The 26,192-nt window shown below is 42.7% G+C and overlaps 1 protein-coding gene across 10 annotated transcripts; it reads left to right on the top strand.

Annotated features, from left to right (window-relative positions):
- Window positions 1–692: 692 nt before the first annotated feature.
- On the top strand, window positions 693–23,552 carry NOCT (nocturnin). 10 transcript variants are annotated; one of them, XM_070611703.1, is made up of 5 exons: window positions 831–1,299; window positions 11,052–11,152; window positions 17,426–17,462; window positions 20,146–20,415; window positions 21,563–23,552. In XM_070611703.1, exons 4-5 carry the CDS (start codon window positions 20,154–20,156, stop codon window positions 22,396–22,398), a joined length of 1,098 nt encoding a protein of 365 aa, XP_070467804.1. In that variant the 5' UTR covers window positions 831–1,299; window positions 11,052–11,152; window positions 17,426–17,462; window positions 20,146–20,153; the 3' UTR covers window positions 22,399–23,552. The 10 variants fall into 10 exon arrangements, with proteins under 10 accessions (XP_008515256.2, XP_070467804.1, XP_070467803.1 ...); XM_008517033.2 differs by lacking the exon at window positions 831–1,299 and adding an exon at window positions 10,511–10,602; XM_070611702.1 differs by lacking the exon at window positions 11,052–11,152 and having other exon boundaries at window positions 854–1,299.
- The last annotated feature ends 2,640 nt before the right edge of the window (window positions 23,553–26,192 follow it).

Genomic DNA, 26,192 nt, shown 5'->3' with positions numbered 1-26,192 from the left:
TTACCCAGCTCACATCAACAGCTCACCGTTTCCTATCAAATTAAGTTTAGTATAATCTCTGCCTGCCACAGTATAACCTATCTAAGCATCTGTCTTCCTACTCCTTAGCTTCCATCCAACATAACTGAGAGGAGTTGTTTACTTAAATACACCCAGGGTTTTCTTCTTATTTCTTTTCTTCATGTGTAAATCACCACCACTCACCTCCCAAATTCCACATATGTAAATTCTAGACCCCAGTGTCATGACCCAACTCAAATGCCAATTCTTCTAATAAACCTTCTAGAAACCCCCGGGCCTGTTAAAGCCTGCCGCCAAACTTGTCGCACTGATCTTAATCTGCCTTGTAGGGCTTTCTGGTCTGATTTCTTTTGCCACCTTCTGCCCCCTTTGCCTGTAGCATCGTTAAGGAAAAAGGACGTTGTCATATTCCACATTGCCCTCGCCCGCAGTCGGCGCTTTATCGTGCCTAATTTCGTTTATCGCAACATATCCCGGAGAAAGGGTCCGGGGCGGACACCCTTCGCCGTATTCACACACACACACGGATGCTGCCTTCCACTCGGACACACACGTGTCCCCAGGGCCACAGCCCTGGAACTGTCTCGGGACTCCCCGCCTGTGGGCGTTTCCATTCCAGCCAGCGGAAGGGGAGGGTCATTTCTTTAAAACCGCTCCAATGGATACTTGTTACTTTAGACCTCCAACAGCCTCCACCCTACAAACAACTTAAGATGTCCTTCCTTTCAAAGTAGGATTACCCCGGGTCTAGGGACCCCAGCCTGGTCGCGCCGGCATCCGGTCCCCCGGGACCCCCCTCCAGGATCCACTTGGTAGCGCCCGCTTTGTCAGCGCGCTGCGCTGGCCTGTTACCCTCCAGCTCCCACCAGCCCGCGGCAGACGGTGCTGCTGCCGCCGCCGCTCCTGCTCCTCGCTCTCGGGCTCTCCTGCCCAGGACTTCCCCGGACCTGCGCCGGGCGAGAAGGAGCCTGGGAGCCTCGCTCGGACGGCCCCGAGAGCCCGCTGCCCTCGCCCCTCTCGGCCTCGCCCGCGGCCGGCTTCCGTCCTCGGCGCGCGGGGCCGCGGCGGTTGTGGCGGCGGCGCCCGGCATGTATCAGAGCCCGCGGCGGCTCTGCTCCGCGCTGCTGCAGAGGGACGCGCCCCGCCTGCGCCGCCTGCCCGCGCGCGGGCTGCGCCTCCTGTCACCGCCGCCGGCGGCCGCCCCCCGGCCCGCGTCCCCCCGGCTCCTGGCGGCGGCCTCCGCGGTCTCGGGCGCCGCGAGGTCGTGCTCCCGGACAGGTGAGTGAGCGGCGGGGCCGCCACCTGGAGCCCGCGCGGAATGAATGGGCGGCCGGGCGGCGGGGTCTGTCTCCCTTTTCCTCTCTCCCTTGCCCTCCCTCGCCTGGGGCTTGCATCACGGCTGCTCAGAACTAGAACGCTGTGTTCAGGTTCCCGTTGGATCCTAGGATGCCGTGCTGTTCAGTCTTCCTCGGTCTTGACCTACGTTAAATTTCCCCCTTCCGAGGCCGCAGATTGTGTTGGTTTTTCTTCTTATTACGCTAATTATGGAAATTTTTATGCCAAAAAGTCATATACAGCGACTCTTATTTGATCATATAGTTTGCACGGCCTAGATGTTCTGAATTTTTTAAAAAGTGTTAACAGTGTATAAGACACACATTGACTCATTTTACATTTATTTGGGGTTTTTTCGGAGCCTTCCGCTCTTAATGCTTATGTCATTCTGTATCCTGTATACCTAGGTTAAGATCTTGTAAAGATGATGCCTTCCGTTTGCCAAGAGCCAATTATATACATCACATACCCTGGACTTTCCCTTTTTTGCCACCTCCGTTTCTGCTTGAGGATACATTATCGTGGCCACACGTTGCATACAAATTAATCGTGCGTTTTAAAATGAGAAAGTTTCTCTTTCAAAACTGGCAATTACTTCATCACACTAAAAAGTGTATTTTGGCTGTGTTCATTAAGCTATTGCTGTTTAAGACATTTGTATAACCATCCTAGATTATAAACCACAATTTTTTGCTCCGAAAATTTTGGATTAATTTAAGGACAAATTGAGCAGCAGAAAGAATATTTTTAATGTGGCTTTCTTTAATTAATGAAAGCCATAATCCAAAATGGGATTGTAGCCAAGACTTTAAACTCTGTTCAGATTATTGGTGGGTGTTTAGGCTGAGACATACTTTTAAAATTAGGATGCTAAACTGGTTCTTGAAGACCCTAAACTCTTTAGAGTTCTTTAGAAAGGGTGAACTTGACAGTCGTAATCAGATTTCTTTCCAGTTGTATAGGAGTTGGGCACATTGTGAAATGGCTGTTAGAATGGGTACCACCTAATAACTGTTAGTGTTTTTTCTTCCAGGAAGTTTTCAAGAGGAACGTTGTTAAGTTTGAAGTGGGAGAAGTTAGAGTCTCCTGTATCTGCTCATATCTTAAATTCCCTCACAGTCCCTCAGAGGCAGTTAGTCAGTAGGAAGGTCTTGGGAATACAGATTGCTTGTGTAATACAGGTAGAGATGCTGTGCTATTAGCTGAGGGAAAAAATGGTCAGGTCAGAGGCTGGCCCAGTGGTGCAGTGGTTAAGTTCACATGCTCCACTTCAGAGGCCTGGGGTTCGCAGGTTTGGATCCCGGGCACCTGCTCTTCAAGCCACGCTGTGGAGGCATCCCACTTAAAACAGAGGAAGATTGGCACAGATGTTAGCTCAGCGACAGTCTTCCTCAAACCAAAAAAAGGGAGATTGGCAACAGAGGTTAGCTCATGGCCAATCTTCCTCACCGAAAAAAAAAAAAAAAAAGAGGTCGGTTCAGCTAGAGTGTTTGCGGTTTTAGGCTTCTAATACAGAACAGTGTTGAATGAACTTTCTCAAACCCCCTAGTTTTACAAATAAATTGAAAGACTTTATCATAGTTAACTATTGTAAACAGTTACTACAAAATCTTATGCAATTTTCCGGTTTCCTGCAGTTTTAGCTTCAGCTCCTTGTTAGAAGAAACTCTTGAATGCATTCATTCCCTCACTGCTCGAGCTTTCATTCATTCAAGTCTTTCCAGAATGTCTCACACACTGTAGGTGCTTTATTACAAGAGGTAACAGAATGTGAGCCTTAATCAGCCTTTGAGGAGCTTACTGCCAGTAAGAGAGATGAGATTTGCGCAAAGATGAGATTTGTTTAATGAAATGAAGCATCTTTTATTCTCTTAAAGGTTTGCAAATGGCACTAGAGTGCTGGAGAGTGGGAAGTCGTTTCAGCAATGGTGATCTTTTTAGGCTTCAAGAAGTGGTTGGCATTTGAGCTGGGATTTGAGGCATGGTTACAGTTCAAAGAGACTAAAACATTTTGTTTGAGAAAAGCTAGGAACGAAGAGGGGAAGGCATGAGGCATGGATGTGGCAGGGTGAGAGAAGAGGCACTTTGCAAAATGTGCCTCAGAACCAGCATTAGGAGCTTTTAAAAAAAATGCAGATACGAGGTCTGGGCTGGGGATGGAGGGGAGTCACACTTGACCCCATTTGATAGTCACTTCCTTCCTGACTTATGCCCCTTGGCAGTCAGAAGTCCCTGGGAAGATGTTTGGAGTCATCAGATGCTAGGTTATTAGAATTTAACGGGGATCTTGGAGATGATCTCAGTGTTTCGCCATCTTTTCCAACAGCAGCCCCCATAAAGCAGCAGCAGTTGTCACAGTTACTGTACTGGATGGACTACAGTCACGAGTCGTCTGTGGGTTTCTAAGTGCTGTCTTCCAGGTCCCTCCTCCTTAGATGATGAAGAGTTGGCTGAATTACTGTTCTCCACCACTGGAACACGTTGCCTTTTCCTTGGTACAGTTTTAAAATCAAATACCAGCTCATTTGAGGAGGTGGCTTTATTTAGTATGTTCCTTAACTATGTGAATAAGCCGCTTATGAGAAGAAATGGGAAGGCTTATAATTATCAAGCTTCTGCAGAAAGGAACTGCTTTCCTTGTGGGAGAACTAAGGGATTATTTTCGTGTAGCGTTCAACAGTAAGAGTTTAAACACAGTGAACTCTTCGGGGCTTTTGAGTTAATAACTATGGCTCCAGAATCACATTCAGCACACTCTTATGAACATTTTAAATTATTTAACCTTGCTTGTTCTTAACACTGGACTTTCCCTGAAAAAATAAAGAAGATAAATGGATATCAATTGATCCACAAGTTTTATGGAACACAATACACTTAAAAGGCCAAATATTATACATTGTGTCTCAGGACTAATTGCAGCCGGAATTGGGAAGAAAGAGAAATCATGGTGGCTGGATTTGTTGGTAAAACTTTGCTTTGAGGAGGTGAAAGGAGGGTGCCGGGCAGCGGGAGACCACATGCCTGGAAGAAGTGGAGGGTACGGGATCCGTGAAGAACTCTGGCAGAAAAGAGGTTGCTTCCAGAATCACCCGGGACGCTTGGTAACGTACGGATTTCTGTCTTTCACTTACCTACTTGAATCAATTTTTCCAGAGGAGATTCTTGGTTAAGTTGTGTATTTGACAAGTGCCCCAGGTGATTCTTTCTGGAAAGCTTGGGGAGTGTTTTATAAGCTCCACTCCTCCTAGTTTGAGAAATGCTGGAGAGGATTCTGGAAGAGTGTTCTAATCTTTGAGTTTGGGGCGTCAGGCGCTTCAGGAGACCCCCGAGTGAGAACGTTTACTTAAACTAAAGTGGGCTTTAAGAAAGGGAAGGAATTGGTGTATTTGTGAAAGTCCAGTGAGAAAAAACTTGAGACTGACGTTGTCCTGGAAGTGCGATGGAGTAGCTGTCTGACTTACAGAGTGGGTAGGTGGATAAATACAATACCATGTAGGTTTCTGTGATGCCTTCCAAAAGAAGTGAGGCAGTTGTGTTCTGGTTTCATGGAAGGAGGAGGAGGAAGGGAGACGCACAGCATCTGTGTTAGGAGTCACTCTATTCAGAATTTATAGGACCTCGATAACCACTTGAATGGTTATCACACTTGAATAAACACTTAGAAACTCGAAGCATGATGTGCATGAGTATTTGGCTCCATGGTAAACCCGCTTGTACTTTCCTGACAAGCAGCTAAAATGTTTTGGATTTGTTGTTCTTCTTAGAATGGGGGGAAATCAGCCTTCCCAAAGGAAGAAGTAAGACCTCAAGTGGAAATCTTAGCTAGCTGTCCTCTTGTCTCTTTGTGGTCTCAAAGCAACACGTGAAACATACCGGTTCCCCAGTGTCAGGGGTGTGGGCAGGAGTGTCCAGGGGAAAGGGGGCCGAAGAAAATTATTCCCTTTAGATTGGAACGTCTCCCCAAAATACTTTTTTCTACCTCCACTATCAGAAAAATGCCTGGGCCCTACTCAGATCTGAATTTTAATATCTGCAAGTGGAGTCTGAGTATCTGCGGGTTCTGACGTAGAGCCCCGGCAGACAGCCACTTACCGACAGCCCAGGTGGACAGCCAGAGGAGACTTGCTTTACTAAAGGCTTAGAAGCCTGCTAGATGTTTCTGACGAATGCCTCCAAAAGAGACTGCTGTTGTGCAGAAAGGAAAAGTTAAAAACTATTTTTATTCCATCTTCAGAATTGGAGTAGTATGAGCAGTCCATGAAAATAAGTGCCTAAAAGTTACATGCAGCCAAAATGCAAGTAGAGAATTGTTGCAGTAGGATGTCTGGGAAGTCCCTTAGTCTTGTCGCGTCCTCCCCCGCCACCTTCCGCCGCCGCCTTCCTCTCCCTTTTCTATCGTTCCCCCAACGCTGAGCTTCCAGTACGTGGGCCGGTCCATTTGCCAGTCTGCAGAGATGCTTATGACTCTCAATACCTCATCCAGTACAGAGTACAAAGTAAATTACTTTACAGATTCTAATGACACCTTGGATATAATCGCTTTCTATTTCCTTATGCTTTGCTTGCGTGGATGTTAACTGTCCTTGAGGGACTGCTGAAGGACGATGTTCATCTGTCAAATCTTGGAGGTCACACAGATTTGCTGAGGTGTATTCTAAAATAAATTTCTCTTTGATGTGGTTCATTATTCTGAATTTTATTTGGAAAAATCTCATCATGATTTTTTTATTTTTTAATTTTTTGAGGAAGATTAGCCCTGAGCTAACTGCTGCCAATCCTCCTCTTTTTGCTGAGGAAGACCGGCCCTGAGCTAACATCCATGCCCATCTTCCTCTACTTTATACATGGGACGCCTACCACAGCATGGTGTGCCACACGCTGCCATGTCCGCACCTGGGATCCAAACCGGCGAACCCTGGGCCGCTGAAGCGGAACACGTGCTCTTCAGCGCTGTGCCACCGGGCCGGCCCCGTCATGATGATTTTTTTGAATAAAAGTTTTTTTTAAATTACAGAAGTAACACATGCCCATTAATAAAAATTTTTCCTCAGAGTTTTAAATGTCTTTGTATTATCTCTAGAAGCTTATAGGATTTCTTATCTTTGGTGTTCAGAGTTCCATCAAGATCCATGTCTCCACGTCAGGTGAGCCCATTCTATCTAAGGACGTACCCTTCTTTAGCACAGGAAAAATTTCTATTTCTTGGATTGTTTTATCCGCTCTTTCGTCTCTGGGTTCTCCTGTTCTTAAACTCCCGTTAGACAGATTGTTGGCCATATGGATCCATCCTCTGTGTCTCTTCTGATTTGTTAATGTCTTTATCTCTTCTTTATTTCATGAGAGTCCCTGAACATTTCTTTTGCAGTGATTTTAAATTTCTAGCCATTTTCTAGTTCTCTGATTGCTCCTTTTTTGTAGCAGCCTATTGTTTTGTGTCCATAATATTGTTCCTTTAGTTTTAAATATATGGAAATAACGTATGCCTGTTTCTCCCTCAGGCCTGTGTCCTGAAGGGGAGAGCCATTTGCTTGCCGTGTCAGTAGGAAAATTGTGTGGAGGGTAGACAGCCAGGCTTCCTGTAGAACGCCTGAGAGAGAGTGGGCTGCAGGCCTCCGCCTTTGCCAAGCCAAGGAAGGCTTCTTTCTGTGTTCTGGAATCTGGCTCCTCACCCTTCTTTTAAAAGATGTCTGAGGTCCACAGTTAGCTCCTGATCTGGTCTGCTGCTCTTTCAGGTCCATCACCCCTGGGAGCCCTTCCAAGGCAGGCCGCCCACTTTCTTTGAAGTGTTTTCTAGTTCTGTCTCCAGCAGGCAGAAGCCACCCTTGCCAGCTTCTGTCTGGCTGAGAGAGGGGAAGCGGTGTGACTAGTGTGCAGCTGTTTCAAATGCCGTTCCTGAATGAATTACCCCGACAATTGTCCCTCAGCTTCTCCTGCCCTTTGTCTCTGTTGACTCAGCTTGGTGTTTGTTCACAGCTCCCTTGAGAAGAACCGTATTTACCTTTGGTAGCTTGTACTGCATTTGCCTCCACTCTTGTTTCTCTGTTAATTCAGATCTGGTTTTGTCTTCCTGGAATTCTCCCAAGTTTTTGACTCATTGATGGCATTCTTTCTTGTTTTACCATATTATTGTTTCATGCTTTTAAAAAAACTTGAATACCTGTACTTTATTCCTGAAAGCTCTTAGGAAGAAGTGACAGTAAACATATGTTCCACTTCATGACGGAAGACCTACTGATTGTATGCAAATATCAGTTCCTGTTTTAAAAATGAGTTGTAGGAATAGAGGTTTTAAAACCATTGACAGTTTCTTTGCCAATTTTTAAAGATGATTCTTTTCCTACCTGTACCTTAATTATTCAAGAAAGTCTGTGGAAATTTATATACAAAAATTGTTTTCCCCTATTTTAAGTGACTGAAGATCTTTCATTGGTTTTGTGAAATATATGTAAACTGACTATACAATTTTATTTCAATATAATCTAGACTAGGGGTCTGCAGACTTTTTTGAAAGAACCAGCTGGTATTTTAGGCTTTGTGAGGTGTATATCTCTGTTAAGCTACTGAACTCTGCTGTTGTGACATGGAAGCAGCCATTGACAATATATAAACTATTTATGGACACTGAAATTTGAATTTCATAATTTGCACATCATGAAATATTCTGGTTTTTTTTTTTGATGAAGATTAGCCCTGAACTAATATCCGTGCCCATCTTCCTCCACTTTATATGTGGGACATCTACCACAGCATGGCTTGACAAGCAGTGCCATGTCCGCACCTGGGATCCGAATCGGCCAACCCTGGGCCGCCGAAGCAGAAGATGCAAACTTAACCGCTGTACCACCAGGCTGGCCCCTGAAATATTATTCTTAGGATTTTTTCCCATCCACTAAAAAATGTAGAAGATCACAGGCAGCACACAAACAGGATGCTGGCCAGATTTGGCTCACGGGCCGAAGTTTGTGGACCCTTGATACCAAGGGAGGAAACTGTACTCTCAGCAAAATTCTCCTTTTAGCTTTCATGTTGCCATTCATAACTGTGACAATGGACCGTTTTCTTGGGCATCATGAAGTAACACAGACCTGACGTCTTAGTGGAGAACAGTTGTCCCACCAGATTCTCTTAGTTTCTACCTTTTGACGTTTCACTTCAGAGCGTGCTGCTAGAAAAGCCCAGCATGTGGCAGTGATTGGCCAGCCAGCTAACAAGTGAGCACCAATTAAATGTGTTAACCTACGCTTTTATTGTGGGGGGATTTCTTTTTCCTTAGTGATATTTTCTGGATGAATCTGGCATGACTGAAGGCATGGCTCAGCCTTGTCTGGAAAATACTTTAGTGTTCCTGTCTAGTCTTTGCTGCCTAGCAAAGAAAGGTCGTTTGGATTGTCACACTGTCTAGGTGCTTGTATTTTTAGACACGTTAGGTTGAGAGTCGTGACCGTCACTTGATATGTCTGGTCATGCCGTGCAGGTCACTGCACTGCTTTGTACACTTTGTGTGGTGCCAGAGTGTATGCCGTGATGGCAGTGATGTCGACAGACGGTGGCGCTGGAATTCGACCTCTGTTTATTCCTTTGTGTGGCCCGGCCCATGCAGTTGTCCTGACTCACTCAGTATCAGTCCTGTCAGAGATGCTGATGCACAGCAGTCCAAGGTGCAGGTACCGTTCTCGAGGGCCAGACCCCTTCCTGGTTGTGCAATCTTGAGAAAATGTGTAATCTCTTAACCTCAGCCTCTGGGTCTGTAAAACAGCGAATACCATACCTACTTTGCTGGACTGCTGGAAAGAGTGAAGAAGATACATGGAAGTAGTGCGGCACGTGCTGGGCTCTCAAATGTTGATAGCATTCTCTTTGAACCCAGCACGTGAGCTTCACAAGTGTAACAGAATAGCTAACATTTAGCTGACTACTGAGGGTGTGCTAGGTATATCTAATTTAACTCGCTTAATCCTTGCAGTAACCCAGTAAAGTAGGTTACCAGTGATCCCCACATGAAAAAAACAGGCATAGAGAGGTAAATAATTTGTTCAGGATCCTGTTAGTAAGAGGAGGAGCCAGGATTTGAAACCAGGCAGCCTAACTGGAGTCCATATGTTTATGACTGTTTGGCCCCTGCTTAACTGTAGCCTCATCTTACTGGGGAGAAAGTTGAAGCTTTAGCTGGAAGGCTGTCACGTACTAACATACTCTGTTGCTAATTGCCCCGGGCATGCCTGCCACCTTCAGTCATGGGTGCTCATAACAGAAATTGGAAGACTGGTCACTAACTAAAATGTTTGACCCTCACCAGAAAATAGTATCTGCCTAAATTGGCACGTGGAAACCAGTCTCTAGGACCCAGGAGTTGATACAAGCGCACACCCACGTGCAGAATTTGAGACGGTCACGTTCGTTTACCCCATGGAGCTGCAGGGGACCTGTTGCACTGTGTTGAGTTTTGGTTTCCCAGCTGATGGGTGCATACCAGCACAGAGGCATGGAGTTCATGTGATAGTGACTCAGGACCAGGCAGACTTCTAGCCTCAGTGTCCTCAACTATAAAATAGCCAAGGAGTTCTGGAGAGGGCAACAGGTATCGGCAGGTGAAAGAGCTTAGCATCCCATAGGTGCTCCACCAGTGTGAGGCAATTCCTCCGGCAGTGTTTGCTGTCACTTTCCTGTCACTTGTCATCCCTTCTTTTATCAGCGTTTTTTAAGGCACTGGGCTGGGTCCTGCGGGAAGTGGGAAACAAGGTAGACCCAAGTCCTGCCCTTGAGCTTACTGTCTGGTGAGTAAAGGACAGGGATTGTAGTTCAACTGTCAGGGCAACTTAAGAGAAGCAGCCCAGGTGTAGGAAAAAGGAAGCCTGGGGGGCTTGATTCATAAAGCTGTGCAGGCATGGAGGCTGTGAATCTTTATTTATTGATTTCTTCGGTAAATATGAACCATACCACGTATTCAACATCCCAGCTGTTTTATGTCAATGTCGATGGTTATCTTGTAAGTGTTATCACTCACTTGTCGTAAGGTGGCCACATTTATTGGAACTTCCTCTAAGAAGCCTACTGAAAATTAGCAACTGAATTAGCTGTCTAAACTCTCTGAGGTGGTTCAACACAGGGCCAGCAGATGGCAGCAAAGGCTTATCTCAGTGATGCCTTCCTGTGACGTCTGTCCTTTACAGTTTTGTGTACTTATTCGTCGAGGTATCTTGGGCCCAAGGTTGGTCAGCTCCAGCAGCTTCCCAGCTGTGTACCCAGGTAATCCTGGCTTTCCTTTCCTTTTTGGTTTTTAATCAGCGTTTTTGCCGAGTCACCATTTCAAGAGACTAAACTCACACTAATTGTCAGGGAAATTATTCACAAACTGAATGGTTTGGGCAAGCTCCAGAATAAGCCCTTGCTGGGTAACTGGAGAAGCGTCATGTGGAGAGGTGTCTGCCTTGATTTCTAAGTGCTGTTAGGACTGCCTGGGAGGGGTGGCGCAGGCAGTCTGGGTCTCGGCTGTCAGCTTCTCATCCAGCATTCTAATTACGGATATGAGGGGGTTTCGTTAAACCTGGTCCTTGCCCTCTGCTGGTCGGCACCCTGGAACCCACAGTGTGGTCTGCCTGTTGCTTTAGAAGTGTGTAGTAATTGGTAGTATAAAGGGTAAACATATATTCTGTATTTTAGTGGTTGGCCCACTTCTCTTTTGCTTTGTTTTTTAGGAAAGGGATGGCTAAAAGATGCGGGAAGTTTACATACTACTGGATTTCAGGAATCTAAATAATCTGAATTCTCTGGCACATCTTTAAAGGCTATTATAAGGGTGAGAAGAATTATTTAATCCTATGAAATAAAATAGCAGTAAAGTATTAATAATGCAAGAAATGAAGGCACCCAGTGTTATAAGTGCAAAAGTAGTATGTGAAGTCTTTATAGTGTTCACTTTTAGTTATTAATTCCCTGGTCTGGGGTTTTGCACTTGCTTTGAAATGATGTCTATGTGTCACCAGAAAGTTTTGGAGAATAGAGCCTTGAGAAGTAAATGAGTAAACTCATATGTTCTCGGGACCATATGTTCTCGGGACTGGAAGCAGGGAGAAAAACCGAACATAGGAAGAAGTGACCCGGGACTTCTCCATCCCTTCTGATTTGATTCAGTAATATGCCTTTATGAGAAGAATAGATATTTTTTTAAATATGCTCTTTTTTTTTGTTTTTTTAAAGATTGGAACCTGAGCTAACAACTGTTGCCAACCTTCTTTTTTTTTTTCTGCTTTTTCTCCCCAAATCCCCCCAGCACATAGTTACATATTTTAGTTGTGGGTCCTTCTAGTTGTGGCATGTGGGACGCCGCCTCAGCATGGCCTGACGAGTGGTGCCATGTCCGCGCCCAGGATCCGAACCGGCGAAACCCTGGGCCACCGAAGCGGAGCCCGGGAACTTAACCACTCGGCCACGGGGCCGGCCCCGAGAAGACTGATTTTGAAGTATAGAAAATCTAGGTTGAATATGAGAAATATAAGGACAGAATTAAAGGAAGATTCTCCCTGATTTAGAGATAGTTTTAGTCTCTGGAGCAGGAGGGAGACAGCTTTCCAGCAGCGAGCTCCCAGCTGTTGCCATCATATGCTCTCAGTTTAGAACAAATTTCGATGTGTGCTCTGTGTTTTTATGAATCAATCTATTGTTTTATTTCATCTTTGTTAGATAAAAAAATAAAGTTCTCATTTTCTTCCCAGAGGATCGCCTTGTTTGTGTCCCTCCTTGACTTAGGTGATGATTGATCTGGAATAGAAACTCTCACTTTTTGTTCTCTGGATCCCTTTATATTCCTAAACAATATCGAGGGCCCCAAAGAACTTTTGTTTGTGTGGGTTATATATTGATATCCATCATGTTAGGAGGACATAAAATTTGCAAAAATTTTTAAATGTTTATCAAGTCACTTAATATAATAAAATCACTGTTACCATGAATAACATTTTTATGGGAAAATAACTATATTTTCCAAAACAAAAAGGAATTAGTGAAAAGAGTGGCCTTGTTTTACGTTTTTGGAAATTTCTTCGAGTCTCACTTAACAGGGGACAGCTGGATCTCTTATCTGCTTCCACGTTCAGTCTGCTCTTCTGATAGATTGTTTTGGTTGAAGTATATGAAGAAAATCTATTCTCTCACAGATATGTAGTTGGAAAAAACTATTTTAGCAGCCTTTTTAGATAATTGTGGATATTCTTCTTTGTGTTAGTTTCTATGTTAATAGTTATTTGCAATGTGGAATCTGATACCATATCAATGAGCTTTTTATACTGTTATGTTAAAATCCATTGATTTGTCTGGTACTTTGAATGGATCTTTTACCCCCACATGGTTTCGTATTGGTTATTTGGGGAATGTTGATTAACTGGGTTATGCATATCTTCCAAGTGTTAGACAATAACGAAAAAATAACATTAGTTAATATCACCACCGATATTGCCAGGAAAGTCTTAAATTGTTGGGAACGTGTCAAGCTGAGTTACTGAGATCACAGCTCCTTTTTTCCTGAACCCCCTCTGTGAGATGGTCATACGTTTGTAATACAGTTTGATTCGTTTGTCGAAGTCTGCATTCCCTCTTGAGATCCCTCCACTTCCTGGTTGCTATTTTAAATTTGCATGCATTAAAGTTTATTCTTTGTGATGGATAGGTCTGTAGATTTTGATGAATGCATAGAGTCATGCATCCCCCACCCTAGTACTGTACACAACGGATCCATCACCCTAAAAATCCCCGTAATCAGCCACAGCTCCCTCCCCCACCCCCTGGCAACCTGCGAGCTTTATAGTTTTGCCTTTTCCAGAATGTCATATGAACGAAATCATACAATATGTACTTTTTAGGATCTGACTTCTTTCACATAGAGAATGCATTTGAGATTCATCCATGTTGTATGGATGAGTCTTGCAAATCAGCAGCTTGTTCCTTCACTGGATGCTATTTCATCCTTTGGATGGATGTACCACAGTTTGTCCATTTGCACAGTGAAGGGAGTTCTGGGCTGTATGGTAAGTCTGTGTTTAATTTATTTAAAAAACCTGCCAAACTGTCTTCCAGAGTGGCTATACATGGAAAGCAATAAATGGGGTTTTGTGAATGATTGGTATTATTTCTTATTGAAATATTTGATAGATTAACCAGTGAAGCCATCAGGGCCTGGGCTTTTCTTTGTGAGATTTTAGATTAATAATTCAATATCTTTGCTGCCCTAGTTGAACTGCTCTCATAGAGCTGAAGGGGAGGGGCAGGAATGTGACAGACCAGCAGTGTTCTTACCTGAAGTTTGATATATTTGTTTTATGCCCTTGGTGTCCATACAGAGCACTGAAATGCTTGGTTTTGACAGATTTGTGCGAGTTTATAGTTGCTTTTTGGGGAGAGGATTTGTCGGCTTCTTCATGCCATCATGCCAGAAGTCCCCTGCTTCATCATTTTTTCCTCTCTACTGTGTCGCCACTACTCCCTCTCTCTCCTCTTTGGGGGCAAAATTTCCTCAAAATACTTCTCTACTCTATACTATTTCCTCTTCTTCTCATAAGTCCACTGAAAATCAGAAATCACTATTGTTAAAGTCACCAAAGTGTTCCGTGTTGCTAAATCCGGCTCCGTTCTCACAGCCTTGGTTTTCCTTGAACTATCGGTAGCATTTGACACAGGAGATTACCACCTCATGGATGAAACTCATTCTTTACCTTCTTTCCAGGAAGATCATACTCTTCTCATTTTTCTCCGACTTCTCTGGCCTTGTGATGTTTGCAGATTTTCACCACATCTTCCCTGGTCTGCCCCAGAGCTCGGTCCTGTGACCTGTTTTCTCTCTAATCTCACTTGAGTCTCCTCTGTCCGCGAACATCTCCCACCTGTTTATTTCCACGTTGCCCCTCTCTCCTGAACATGAGTCGTATCTCAGTGCCACACTCCTGTTTTCTGCAGACCCCACCAAATCGTCCTGACTGTATTGGGATTGGCAACTTCATCCTTCTAGTTGTTGAGCCGGCGACCTTGCAGACCTTTTTGACTACTCTCTCTCCCAAACCACATCCAAGTCATCAGACAAACTTGTTGGCTTCAATTTTAGGTTGTCAGAATCCAACCACTTCAACTGCTACCACGAGTCCAAGCTACCACTGTATTTTGCCTTGATTATTGTAGTTTAGTGTATTTTAATACATCAGCCAGTGAGGTATTGTTTTTTAACGTAAATCGGATTCTCACTCTAGCTTAGAATTCTGCAGTGCCTTCCCATCTCAAATAAAGGCTGAAGTCCTTAGAGTGGCCTGCAAGGCCCTACACCATCCACTCCCCTGTCCTCACTGCCTCATGGCCCTCATCTTCTGTTCCTTCTGTAAATCACTCTAATCCCCTTGCTGTTCACCAGCCTTGCCCAGCATGTTCCTTTCTCAGGGCTTTTGCATTTGCCGTTCCCTCTGTCCGGAGTGTTCTTCCATTGGCTCTCCATAAGACTTAACTGATTTCCTCGCCACCTTCCAGTCTCTGCTCAAATTCCTTCCTGGAGCCTCCTATATGAAGTAGCGCCTCCTTGCTCACTGGCGCTCTCTGCCTCCTTGATCCACAGCACATTTCACTATATGGCCAACTATTCATTGTCTTGTTTGTTTCTCCCGCTACAACAGAAGCTCCACGCGGACAGATTTCATTCTGTTTGCTGCTGTATCTCCCGTGGGCTAGAGTAGTGTCTGGTGTCGAGTGTGTCGGTGTGTTTGAGAGAGTGTGGCGGGGTTATGGGGCTGCCTATGATGGACCACATAAGTGGTAGTCAGGATTCAGAGCTGCATGTCTGAAGTCCCATTTCTGTGAAGTCTTTCTGATTACTCTTATCCATCCTGATTGTTTTAACCCTTATTACACCCAAGCCCATTCTACATAGTAAACACTCAGTTTTTCTCTCGTTAGTTCATGCATATTAATCTTTTTCCGAACACTTATTAACCTCATGAAGGGAAAGATCACACGTATTTTTATTGGCATGAAGCGCCCATCCTGAAAGTCAGAGAATAGGGAAATGAGAATGTACAATTAACATACTGCAGACAGATTGTCCCTGAGGACTGTGAGATTAGATTAGGAAGAGTTTTGCCAGTGACCACCGCCCGAGAGGACACTGCAGAGTGCACAGTGAGGACAGAGCCTGGCACATCGGAGGCCCTCATTGTCTGGGAGGGTGGACTAGTGGACATGTCTTTCAGGACCATCTGCGTCTCTCTCCTGATTTCATGCTTACTGTACAACAGGCTGATTGATAAATCAGCTTCTCAGGTACATCAGTATTAGAAGGCATGGCCTGGGTCACTCTGTTGCTGAATAATCTGGTGTTCAGGTTCGCATCAGTCCATCATGGGGACCACCTTCAGTTTCCTGTAAGATCTCAGGAGCAGAGACAGGCCTAGAGTAAATATTCCCTAACAGTTCCCCTCTACCTAGTCTCTTATTCAAACTTTAGCCTAATGACATCTTTCTTGGGTGAATGAATCTACAGTGAAATAAGAGCAGAAGTCTGTGCCAGTAAAACTTTTTGTAAAAGGAAATTTTCGGCACATTCCATACCTGAGTAGTATTATCACACCTAACAGATTTGTCCATTCTTGTCTCAAATATAAGAGGAATGGAAGTTATTCTGAATGATACATGCAAGGTTTTCTTAATTGAGAGAAATATATGTGTCTCTAGTGCAAATAATAGAGATGTTCTTTTGAAGTTGCTGGCTGTTCTAACCTGGGTGCATTTTCCAAAAAATCTTTTTTGCTGAAGAAGACTCGCCCTGAGCTAACATCTGTGCCAGTCTTCCTCTATTTTGTACGTGGGCCGCAGATGAGTGGTGTAGGTCCACACCGGGGAACTGAACCTGGGCTGCAAAGCGGAGCACGCCGAACTTAACCACTAGGCCACGGGGTTAGCCCCCTTCCAAAAAATCTTAAAGAAATTATGATCACTTAACAAGCTCTCATTTTCAAGATATGTAAGCAGGTCTGGAGAATTGGAGCACAGCTAAAGAGTGATAGCTGTGGGACTAGAAGTGGTCTTTTGCTGCCCATCCCATTCAAGGCCTTAGTACTTAGCCATGCTGCAGCTTGTTTGCTGCAAAGCTTTGTCTGCTGAGGGAAGATTTCATTTTTGAAAGCCACCAAAAGTCTTTCAGAGGCCGAGTCACCAATGAGGTGGGTGATCAGATCTCATTATCTGCTGTTGGTCCAAAATGAGCTGGCTTTAACAAGAATGTTTTCCTTTAGTGTTGTAGCTAATAGCCTATAAGTGCATTTCCAAAACTAAACCAAAAAAAGGACGACAGGAAATGATGGAATTAGACTATCCAATTTGCTTCACCTTAAGCCACACAGCAGTCTCAGAATAATAGTACTGTCGTTACTAATTATGATCATTGGAAACTTTAAAATTCTTTAATTGAATATGCTTTCCTCATTCTGGCCCCCGCTGTCTCCCCCGCTTTTTTTGGTGGTACTAAACCTTCATATGTTTGTTGTTGGGTCACATAGGCACTATATACTGTACTCTGTCTTTGAGCCTCATTTAGACTTGATTTTCTAAGTGCTTGTATGTTTGATGCTCACCACGAGTTCTTACATCACCGTCTCGCTGGTCATTTTGGTCTGAAGCTTGTTCTCTAGTTCCAGAGATGCCACAATTGTTTTGAAAAGAGCTGGATAGTAAACATTTAGGCTTTGAGGGCCTAAAATGATCCTGTCACATATTTGTGTGTGTGTGTGTGTGTGTGTGTAACAACCCTTTAAAACCATTCTTAGCTCGAGGACTGTACAAAAATACCTCTGGCTGCAGTTTGCCGACCTCTGCTCTTGTAGTTTCCTCAGGAAGAGCTCTTGGGGGATATAAAATCCTTGGCTCACATGTGGATGAGCCCCATAGATGAAGTTTGACTTGTATATTTCAAATATGTAACTGCATTTACTTCTGGCATAAAACATTGCAGTTGAAGTCTGGTGATGCACTAATTTTATTTTCCTTGTAAGTTACTTGCTGGTTTTCCTAGATGCCCAAGGGATATTCTTCTTTTTCTTTACAGTCAATTGGTGTTGGTCATTCTGGGTTGGTATTCTCAGGTATGTGATGTGTTTTTCAATATGTAGTTTCAAGTATTGTATTGGGCTTTTTTTCTTTTGAGTGTTTTTTTTCCTTTTTTCTTTTTTTAGAGTAACAAAGGCAGACCTTTATGTATTGATGTTTGAATATATCCACAATACATGTTTTTTTAACCTCATAATTATTTTTCTTTTAAACCATTTTATTTTTATCCAGCTTTATTGAGGTATAATTAACAAAAATTGTGTATATTTAAAGCGTACTATGCCTTGTTTTGATATACATATACATTGTGAAATGATTACCTCAATCAAGCTAATTAACATATCTGTCACCTCACATAGTTAAGTTTTGTGTGTGTGTGTGTGTGTGTGGTGAGATCACTTAAGGTCTCCTCTCTCAGAAGGTCTCACGTGTACAATACAGTGTCGTTAACTATAGTCATTATGCTGACACTGTACATTAGCTCCCCAGAACTTAATTTGTCTTGCATGATTGAAACTTTGTGGTCTTAAAAGTTTTTTTGATCTATGGTTTTTAGTATTTGTTTCATTTCTTGCATTGGTTTAACTACAAGAACTCCTGTTAACCATATGTTGGATCTTCTTTGCTTAAAATAAGCACACAACATTTGCCAGTGTCTCTCAAATGTTTATCTCCTAGTTTCCTTTTTGTTACTAATTCCTTTTGTTGCCTCATTTCTGAGTTTTCTGATTTAAGCTATTCTGTCATCTTCTTAATGACCATTAGCTCATTTTACAATAGGATACAGTTTTGATGTGGTTTTTGGGCATGTCTTTCTGGCATGCTTTCATTGTCTGAAGGGATGTTATACTGTTCCTTATTCTCCTTATGTGAAGGTTTTCTAAATTTTTAGAAGAAAGTGTGGTCCAGGATAGGTTTTCTGGTTTCACATAACTCCTCAAACCTTGGACTCCTATTGGACACTATTCCCTTTTTCACATTCATTTTCACATGGTATTGCTTTATATCACAGTAACCACCCCGAAACTCAGCTTGGCAAAGATATGTCATCAAAAGGATGTGGGGCCTTCCTCTTAAAACTGAACTACATCAAGCTAGTAGTTTGCCTAGAGCCTGACAGATGTCAAATATTGCTGTTTGTTTCCAATCGAAATGCCCCAGGGTGCCCCTGTGAGTTTGCTCTGGTGCCCTGTGACACTTTGGTCCACAGTTCAGGTGAGGCTGATGCTACTGATCTGGAAACCATGCTTGAGAAACCTGTAGGAACTTGAACTGCTTTTTTTTAAACTAGAAGTTCAGAAGCAAGATTTTCAAAGTTGTACTTCCAGCCAAGAAGAAAATTTCTTTCAGATTAGTTAAAAAGAATTTAATATATTCACATCAAACATTTCGGAAACAGGAGTGTGCGTGCATTTGTGCATGTGCATGTGTCAGAAAGAACAAGCTTGCAGATGCACGTAACATTTAAATGTACGTTGGGGGAAAGTAGTTTGTGTTTCTTTGCCTTAATCTAGTTTTCTTTCTGGGGAATAAAAGTTACTTCAAGTTGATGAAAGGAAATAATAGAGAGCATGCTTGCATGCTTACTGACTTCAATGCTTAAGGACTTTTGGTGGTAAATATTTGAATTTGCTTTTGTGACCAGCCACAGTGAATTTGATTGATTGCTAGTTTCAGTCAGATGCAATTAGCCTGACAATGTATTTTATAAAGAAAACTTTGTATCTTTCAAGGCAAGGATATGGATATGGGAAGGAAGTCCAGATTCTTCCATACCAAGATTCGTCATGTACAGAATCTTGGAAGTTGTTCCAAGTAAAACTTGCCCCTAATTTATTCTATAATGAAGACAAAACATGGTTGATCTCTAAAAGAGCAGTCAAGTGCTTACAAGTGAGATGACAAGTACAACTTTCCTCATGCTAATGAGTTGAAGATTGTGCCCTGATCTTAGTGGATTATAATCTATTAGGGTAAAACATGGAGCACTAGAAAGTGCACTGAAGCCAGTGTGCCTCCTGCACCTCTCCTCACCCTTTCTCCTTCCAGGATCCCAGGAAATGGGGGCAACTGCCGCTTCTCCCTCCGAACCCCTTTTCTTGTTTTTAAAAAATCTGACAATTGATATTAGACTATATTGCTCACTGATGTTCAGAGTTCTATAGAAAGCCAGAGCCCTGATTTACAGTTAAGATCTAAGAGAATTGGGTTATGGATTGAATCCAGCCATTTCAACACAAAGGGATCTGTATGGATGACATGGCTGGAGCAGCAGCCTGCAACAACCTAATCTCTTCTCCAGGATTAACAGGCTTTCTAACATCTGGCTCTTTACAAACTGGTATTCAAGTTCTTATTAAAATATATAGAAAAGGAATGTAGATTTTGTCTAGCCATGTTTTCATAAGACTGAGTTTATAAAGACAAATCCTAGGTTAGAAGAGGTCATAAACATCAAGGTGTTTCTCCCCTAAAAGAAATAATTATCTTAGTTAATCAGAGACCAATTTTAAGAGTAGTATTTCAATTACCTGTCCTAGGAGACAGTTAAAACCTGGAAACTCCTTTAATCCACCTCTGCAGAATGGCTTTTTATGTGAACGTGGCAACATTGCTGTAAATTGAGCTCTTGGCTTCGATGGACAGAAAATGCTTTATCTTCTGGAAGAAAGGCAGGAAAAGGAGCTGAGTGTGTAACTGTGCTTTCCTTTCCCGTAGCGTGTTCCATGGGAAACGGTACGAGCAGACTCTATAGTGCTCTCGCCAAGACACTGAACAGCAGCGCTGCCTCCCAGCACCCAGAGTACTTGGTGTCACCTGACCCAGAACAGCTGGAGCCCATTGACCCTAAAGAGCTCCTTGAGGAATGCAGGGCTGTCCTGCACACTCGACCTCCCCGGTTCCAGAGGGACTTTGTGGATCTGAGGACAGATTGCCCCAGTAGCCACCCACCTATTAGGGTCATGCAGTGGAACATCCTCGCCCAAGGTATGCCCGATGCTTCTGTGCCTGAGCAGTTGAGTTCTGGTGACTGCCTTTCTGCCTCTGCACATGCTCAATGCACTGATGTCTCATGTGGAGGGAAGAGGTGTGGGCAGATGGAGGCGTCGGATGGGTGACTAGGGCAACATGAGGAGCTCCCAGAAGGGGAGGTTAGGAAAGGGAGTCATCTGGTTTTCAATAATAAATCTGGCAACTCAAGATTTATTTCTTACCTTCCGTGTTTGTAGGCTGTCCAAGTGCAATGAAAGTCTGTCTGCTTCCCAGCACATCTAAATTTAAAGGACCCTGTCTTTTATCAGCCTCAAACTTTGTTGTCTGCAGCTCTCAGTCCACAGCAGTAAGATAGCATTTGCAAGGGAGAAACTGAGTCTACTGAATGGGCAACATAGAACTTTCGGCAGGGAATGGGAGCTGGGTGACAGTACTGGTTAGTCTGGGTATTCTTGGGGCCAGACACATCTGAGTAAATTGAGGCCAAAGAGACGTTGCTTCAGTTCTCTATTACTTTGTTATGGTAGAAAGGACTCCTTTCCAGGGTCTACTGAATTAAAACACAGATGTGCCACTCAACTTTATCTAGTATTGCCTCTCATGTAGCAATTAAAATTTTAAGAAACTAGGGCCACTTTTTTTCCCCTAGAAAAGAAGGGCGTACTCCTTGACTTTCCAATCTTTGATTCATTAATTTTTTCCAGGTGTTCATCCATAAGTAGGAAAAGCTACCCACTTAAAATAGGTCCCATTCATTTTGAGTGGTGTCTCTGTCAGTTCTTACGGCTCTTATGGTCAGTAGTGAAAGCAGTATTATAGAGTTAAATATATGTATTTCATCTGACATAGTTTAGATCCCAGGACTGCAAAGAACACTGTTTAAGGCTAAAATCTAAGACCTTATGTCCTAGAATACAGTTACATGAAATAGTTTTACTATGAAAGAAAATAAGTTGCTTGCTTCATCTGGATGGTAAGAGGTTAAGCGAATGCAGTTTAGACAGAGAAGAATCACCCGGAGCATCTAAAGCAGAGGAAGCATTCTGAGGGGCTTGAGTAGTGTCAAACATAAGGAGACTCCCAGGTACTTAGCAGTCATGGTTCTGCATTAGCTGACAACTGCCTGGCTTTTTTATTTCAGCTCTTGGAGAAGGCAAAGACAACTTTGTACAGTGCCCTGTTGAAGCGCTCAAGTGGGAAGAAAGGAAATGTCTCATCCTAGAAGAAATCCTAGCCTACCAGCCCGATATATTGTGCCTCCAAGAGGTGGACCACTATTTTGACACCTTCCAACCACTCCTCAGTAGACTGGGCTATCAAGGCACGTTCTTCCCCAAGCCCTGGTCACCTTGTCTAGATGTAGAGCACAACAATGGACCAGATGGTTGTGCCTTGTTCTTTCTCCAAAACCGATTCAAGCTAGTCAATAGTGCCAATATTAGGCTGACAGCCATGACACTGAAAACCAATCAGGTGGCCATTGCACAGACCCTAGAGTGCAAGGAGTCCAGTAGACAGTTTTGCATTGCTGTCACCCACTTAAAAGCACGTACTGGCTGGGAGCGATTTCGATCAGCTCAAGGCTGTGACCTTCTCCAGAACCTGCAGAACATCACTCAAGGAGCCAAGATTCCCCTTATTGTTTGTGGGGACTTCAATGCAGAGCCAACAGAGGAGGTCTACAAACACTTTGCCTCCTCCAGCCTCAATCTGAACAGCGCCTACAAGCTGCTGAGTGCTGATGGGCAGTCGGAACCTCCATACACTACCTGGAAGATCCGGACCTCAGGGGAGTGCCGGCACACCCTGGATTATATCTGGTATTCCAAACACGCTCTAAGTGTGAGGTCAGCTCTTGATTTGCTCACAGAAGAACAGATTGGACCCAACCGGCTACCATCCTTCAATTATCCTTCAGACCACCTGTCTCTAGTCTGTGACTTCAGCTTTAATGAGGAACCTGATGGACTTTTATAAACACTTGTCTGTGTCTTTTTAGTCGCAAGAGTCTTAACCAGGGCTGTTTCAGGAAACTGAAATAGGATAAGAAGTTGCCTGAGGAAGGATTCTCAGTTTCTCTCACTTTACTTTCCTCGTTTCCAGCATGCCCTTGGGAAGGAAATCCCCTTAGTTAGTTCACAAACCTTTTCCATTAAGACCTACAGCGAGAAAGGTGTTTGCACTCCAGTATTGGCTTGTGTTTTCTTTCCCTTCTTAGCATTACATTTTGATCATTTAAGGGCATTAAATTAGGCTTGTTCTGAAGCTTTTTCAGTCTGAGGATGTATATAAAAATAGATTTGCTTGAGTCCTCCATAATTAACAATAAGTATGCAGGAGCAATTTCTTTAGACAGCATTTCAAGTTATTTATTTGTGGGTTTTTTAAATGTCAACAAGACATGCATGGCAATATTTATTTTTTATATCTTCATGTAAAATTAATATAGCATTATGAACGTTTTAAAACCATGCAAAACATAAGTTATAGAGTAATTTATAGTAATTTTCTTAAAGCTTTAAGATGTTTTTATTTGGGGTCTAACAAAATAGTAGTGTACGAAGGAACTATTTAGGCTGGAAGCGTTTTAGTTTGTTGTTTAAGTGGAAATAATATCAGGTCTCCTTGATACATTCTTCATAAATAATCCTTGCTGTGCCTCCATGTTCCCCATTGTGTTTCTTGAAGAGATTCCATGACCGATCGGTTTTCATTATTTAATCACTGTTACACATTTATAGTTTTCCATTGGAATGCTATTGGTATATATTTGAGGTCACTCAATGTCATTGTTATTTGTAGTAGAATGTGCTTTTCACAATAGGTTATTTAGGAGCTGTTACGTGGCAGTGGCTAAGGAAGTTAGTGGGACCTTTTTTTCAGAGGTGGGAAACTAGAAAGTCTGTTAATGAGGCTGTCATTGAAATTTCAGCCAGGTGACTGATAGAAAGAAGAATATAAAAAGTTAGAAAGCAACCTGGAATTCTCTTCCATCAGAAATAAACAAGGTAAAGATAACAGGTGAAGCCCTTTGCAAACAAAATCCCAGCAAATAACCTATTGGTAATTAATAAATATTTTAATCCTTGAGTTGTAAATATTTAAGATTAATAAATGGTCTTTTAAAGCTACCACTTTTATTATCTTGTCTTTTTAGTCTAAAAAGAACCTGGGAGTAGACTGGATCTTTTAATACTGTTAATGTGGCAGCCTGCACTATCCATTTACACACACACCTTCATTTCTAAGGTGGACAAAGGGGGATCCATAGCCGCGCACTGAAGGCACCTATGCTCTGCTTGTGTGGTATCTCTCAGCGCCAAGGCTGGAGTTCCCCAAAATGGTTCACCCAGATATTCTGCATTGGAACCACTTTTCAAAACAAATGAGCTTTTCAACACATTGTGTACCCCAACTCACAGGGCTACCTGGAAGGAATAGCAAGCAGGAAGAACATCTGTACCAAGTGCCATTTCATTCAAATCTTAGCATGATTAGTGGTAATCATCTGTTGTTGAGAAGCAGAATACTGATTAGAATACTTATTTGAACAGGTATTAAAGATTGTTTACCTACCCCAAAGTACATGAACCTGAAGAGAAATTATGACAGCCTTAATTAAGCAAGCAAATCTAGATGAGAATCAAAGCCAAAATAATGTTTGAATTTTAAATGTTGCTCACCAGCATATCAAATAACAGGCTATGGGTTGTGGGTGGGGCTAGAGGTGGGCGGGAACGCCACTGAGCAGAAAGGCCTCTGGAAGTATGAACATGTGATTGAAACGTGCCTGTAAATTACTGAGGTGGGGGAAACCCACATGGAACTCTGCTTAGGAGCTATCCTTCAGCGTTACCACAGCAGCAGTAAGCTAAGCACTTACTTCAATGTGCTTTTGTCATCTGGTGCTTTTGTGTTTGTCTTCATTTAAAATGTAATTATGCGAGCATTCTATGTAAACAGTGAGAGTTTTTTAGGAGTACATAAACCTTGTTGGATTGCACTTCATGTTTTATTTTTACTTCCCCTGAAGTCTGTCTTTGTAGACAGCATTGCCTCATGGACTGTCAGAGTAACCTGAGGCATAATGGTAAATAACAAGTCTGTATTGTACATTTTTAAGTATGTTCCATTACTGAGTTTCTCTTACTCCATCCCTATGTACCTTTTGGTTCAGCTTTTCCCTTTATATCCCATATTTTTATTGTGCTTATAGTAAGAGTCTAAGAAGGTAAATTGTGCAGATTTGGAGAGTGAGTGATCGATCATGGATTTTCTTCCTCCAATCCATGTTTCAGTAGGTCCCACTCTATAAGGTGGTAGGAATGACCACCTCATTTGTTTAAACAAATAATGGTGTATACATACGAAGAAAGTAACATTTGAATTCCTTACCTTTGGTTCTAAGAGCTTTACATGTGGTCTTACAACAACTCCTAATTTAAAATGGGGCTCAAAAGGTCAAACAATTTGACCAAAGTGACAGATAATAGTAGCGGAGCCAGGATTCAGGTCTGTGTTGACTCCAAAGTGGTCACCTCTTTCCCCACTAACCATGTTCCTGTGGCCTTGAGTGAGTACAAATGGGGAGAAAAGTATATTGTGGAGGAAGAAGAGATCTGTTAAATGAAAAATGGCCAAACACATAAGTCACATACCTTTGTAGTACACATACAATATAGAACAGAAGCGAGATATAGTGGCTGACAGAGTGGATTTCAGTTATTCTGACGCGAAAGTAGTTCTGCCAAAAGAACATCTGCTTCTGTTTGCATACTTTTGATTGTACCTTTTTTTAAAGGAAGCAATACAAACAACTATTCTAGTAGTGTTTCAAACTAAAGGAAGAAACTGATGCAAATATTCTGTATTCGAACCATTTTTTTAAAACATCCAAGAGTTTATAATAATGAAGGGAATGTTGCAAATAATTAGATGTCTTAGACTTGAGGAAAGATTTCTAAGATTTAAATTCTGAGAGAAAATAAAAACACGCTCATAATCATAATTGATCTCAATTTTTAAAAAGGAAAGTCATCCAAAAAACGAATGTACTTGCATAAGAAGCTCTGATGAATTCTTTTTTTAATCACATGTATAAAAATATCGCACAGGCGTTTATCTAGAGTGGATGGGTACCAGAATGGCAGAGGCCTGGAGCTTGGGCTTATAAAACAAGGGGAGAAAAAAAGCAATACGTGGACATTCACAGGCTCTAAGTGAAGAAACTCATCTGTGACCGTGTGGCCCTGAACGAGTCACTCCATCTAGGGCCTCGGTTTTCTCATCCACGGAGTATAGCATCATAGCTGCCCGGTCAACCACATAGATTTGTGAGACGTTTCTAAAACAATACTGTAAACTCCATTTACAGAGAATATATCTCTGACATTTGATTTTGGTTCCCATAGACTGGTAAACCTGAAGAGAACACACAGCAAAATTCTGCAGCATTTTAAAATTTAGTTTGTGAGAAAGCAAGGATCATTACATGATGAGATAGGCTCATTCAGAAACTAACCTTGCTGCACCCTCCCCCAAGCCCATTTTTTTGGATGGCAGGAAATGGAGGTTGAACCTAAAACTAAAGTGGGAGCCAGAGCAGTAGTTCTGTTTCTAGGTCTGCCACTGACCAGCTCAACTAAACGGATGAGTCAAAGTTTTTCTGACCCTTAGTTTATTTATTTATAATACAGGGAATAGACCAGAAAATCTCTAAGGTTTCTTAAAGCATTAAATCTCTGATTTGCACTTCAAAACAAATCTGAGTT

The sequence above is a fragment of the Equus przewalskii genome, chromosome 2, assembly GCF_037783145.1.
Source record: "Equus przewalskii isolate Varuska chromosome 2, EquPr2, whole genome shotgun sequence".
NCBI lineage: Eukaryota > Metazoa > Chordata > Mammalia > Perissodactyla > Equidae > Equus > Equus przewalskii.
This window is presented reverse-complemented; position numbering and strand designations above follow the sequence as displayed.